The 3,319-nt window shown below is 39.1% G+C and overlaps 1 protein-coding gene across 1 annotated transcript; it reads right to left on the bottom strand.

The window, feature by feature from the left end:
* Positions 1-363: 363 nt before the first annotated feature.
* LOC116164026 lies at positions 364-1,866 on the bottom strand. Its single transcript, XM_031478153.1, has one exon. The coding sequence runs from the start codon at positions 1,864-1,866 to the stop codon at positions 364-366; it is 1,503 nt and encodes a 500-aa protein (XP_031334013.1).
* Positions 1,867-3,319: the final 1,453 nt, after the last annotated feature.

Below are 3,319 nucleotides of genomic sequence, written 5' to 3'. Positions count from 1 at the left end.
CATAATTTTATTGGTTAACGTCATTTTTACCAAATTGATTAGCTTCGTCGGGATTCCGAAGATTTGTAGGGCATCGTACAGTTTTCTTCTGATAATGGTGTCATACGCCTGGCGGAAATCAATAAATAGTATGTGTAGTCCCAAATTTTGTTCGTAACTGTTGCTTTGTAGCATTTTCATCGTAAAGATCTGGTCCGTTGTACTTCGTCCTTTTTTAAAACCTCCTTGGTATTCCCCCACGACTCGTTCCTGGTTGCTCAGTTAGCCTGTTTCGTATTATTCGCGCGAAAATCTTATATGCCACATCGAGAAGCGATATTCCGCGGTAATTTTCGCACATACACCTATCCCCTTCCTTATGTATTAGGCATACGATCGCGTTATGCCATTCCTGTGGCACGCCTTTATGATCAGATTCGTTACTGTCTGTTTAAGCCTTTCTCCTCCCCACTTATATAATTCTGCTGGTATGCCATTTTCTCCAGTGCTTTTGTAATTTTTTAAATTATTTAGCTCTTCTATTACTTCTGCTTTCGTTGGTTCCATTATTCCCTCGTGGTTGCTTCCCTCTTCTATCCTCTCTTGCATTTTCTCATCCTCCTCACGCTCTTGCTCCTCTTCATCCCTCTCCAGTCTCCCGTAATACTGCATAAATATTCTAACCTTATCGTGGGTGTTCCCGATCATTTCCCCCTCCTTGTTTTTTAGATGTGGAATGCTGCTGGGCTTTGAGTCTTCGCGATTTCTCTTTGCTTCCTGGTAGAAGTTTCTTAGCTCCTTGTTCGCGTACATTTTCCCTATTTTCTCTAGCTTCGCTTCCAAATACTCTCTCTTCTTTTGTCTGCATATTTGCTTAGACCTTCTCCTTGCTTCTTTGTACTCCCGTTTATTTGTTTCCGTACTGTGTATTAGTAGTTTCATTCTAGCTTCGTTCCGTACTTGCAGTATCTTCCTGCATTGTTCATCGAACCAATCCTTCTGTTTTCCTTTGGTTTTTCTTCCCACCAATTTTTCCATGGTGTCCTTTAATGTGTTTTCCATTTGACTCCACTCCTCCTCAATATTGTCTGGTTTCTGTAGCTTCTTTAATGTATAATCTAGCTGCTTCGCTGCTTCCGTTTGCACCTCTTGGTTCAGAAGTTTTTCCACGTTATATTTGACTAATGTGGTCTTTGCTGCTTTCCAGTTCTTTGGTGGGCCTTGTCTTAGTGTAGCAATTATTAGGATGTGGTCTGAGTCGATATCGGCGCCTCTGTAACTTCTTACATTTTGTATGTACCTTTGGTGTTTACTTTCCATTAGTACGTGATCTATCTGGCTTTTGGTCTTCGCGTCCGGCGAAATCCACGTTGTTTGATGTATTTCTCTATGTTTGAAATTCGTGCTCATTACTTTCAATTTGTTTTCCAAAGCAAACTGTATTGCGATTTTTCCGTTTTCATTTGACTCGTGGTGTTTACTATTACCCCCGGTTACTTTGATATATTCCTCCTCCCTTTCTATCTTGGCATTTAAATCCCCTAATACGATTTTGACATCGTACTTGGGAGTTCTCTCCAATATCCTTCCCACTTCTTCATAGAACTCACTCTTAACTGTCAATTCTTTGTCCTCCGTTGGAGAGTGTATATTTACTATTGTTATTTTCCTATATCTGCCTCTGACTCGTAGTCGACAAATCCTATCATTTACGGCCTCAAAATCCACTATTGCGTCCTTGATCTCACTGTTTATTAAAAACCCCACCCCTAGGTATCTACTTGCTCCTCCACTATTATAGAAGGTGAAGTTGTCTACCGGGATGACCTGTTGTCCTTTTTGCTTTGTCTCCTGTACTGCCAGGACATCTATATCATAATCGCTCATAATCGACGCCAACTCTTTTAGTGCTCCTTCGTTATTTGTACCCCGTACGTTCCATGTGCCAACTCTAGTCAATTTTTCTTTTCTGCGTTTTTGTTTCCCTATCTGAAATTCGTGTCCTTGTCCATAGCCCTTTTCGTTTCCGATCGCTTCCGTCTCCTCCACCCTTGTTAGTTTTTTATATCGATTCGGCTAGCCTTCCGCATTTGCTCCTCAAAGCTGACTCCTTCCGGCGATCTTTCATTCGCTGTCCTTTTATAGCTAGTACTTTTACTTCCGAGTACGTCGCCTGCCCTATATACTTCATTATTTATTATCAGTCGGTTGTATTTAATTTCCGCTCTCGCTCCTTTGTTTCTTGCCTCCTTCATTTGCGGTATTAATCTCTTCATGTCCAGCAGCACATCCTTGGGATAATCCTCATTGATCCAGATATCCGTTCCTTTTAATTTATTTGAGTTCTGGAAGATCCCCGTTCTAACTCGTTCTTTATTCAGTTTTACTAGTATTGGCCTTTTCTTTCCGTTGTTAAACTTCCCAATCCGTTTTGCTCCTTCTATCTGCTCCCCATTTTCGGTATCAATCCCTATTTTTTGCAGTAAGATCTTGACTTTTCCTTCTGTTTCATCCTCGCTCTCATTTTCTTTGTCGCTCACCCCGTGAATCACTATATTTTTCTTTCTCACTTCTCTCTCTAACTGCTCTATTCTCATATCTTGCGTTTTTACGATTTCTCTAAGCTTAACATTTTCCTCCTTCATTTGCTTCCATTCGGTTAATACCGCGTCTAGTTTGCTGCCTATTTGCCCTATCGCTCCTTCTAAACTCCAAAACATTTTCTCTATTTTCTCGGTTTCGCTCATGTTGGCCGCTTTGATTCTAAACCGCCACCTCTTCGTTTAGACCGTCCGTACTGCTCCCCGCCTCAACAAATTTGATACATAGAGGCACTAAAAGCACATGTAACACCAGTTTTAAAATTTGGTTTTGCGTATGCTATAGCCATACAGGGCCGTAGCTAGAACGAAAATTGTAAGGGTGCAAACGAAATGTTGGGGGTTCACTTATTGTTTACAAAAATGAAGTCTCGAGAGACTTGTTTGTCAAAAAAGCAAAAAATATATTAAAAAAAACTAATTTTATCCAATATATATTATATATTAAAAAAAAACAAACGATGTAACATAAAATAAACGTAACATAAATATAAGTCAATCGAATCAATATTTAAGCATACATAAAAATATTAGATTATAAATATAGTTTATCTAATACAATTTATTTATAACAATAGAAAAAAGCTGGAATATATTCATTAAAATAGATGCAACCTTCTCTCTTTGGCATTATGAAATTCTCTTAGAAGTGTGTTCATGTCTATATTTTTAGTTCTTTCCTTTTCGAATGTAATCAGCGATGTTGCCAACTTCTCAAGCAAGAAACAATAGTCCAGGAA

The sequence above is a fragment of the Photinus pyralis genome, unplaced genomic scaffold (genome assembly GCF_008802855.1).
Source record: "Photinus pyralis isolate 1611_PpyrPB1 unplaced genomic scaffold, Ppyr1.3 Ppyr1.4_LG2, whole genome shotgun sequence".
Lineage (NCBI taxonomy): Eukaryota > Metazoa > Arthropoda > Insecta > Coleoptera > Lampyridae > Photinus > Photinus pyralis.
The sequence above is the reverse complement of the archived record's forward strand: the minus strand, read 5'-3'. Positions and strand labels throughout refer to the sequence as shown.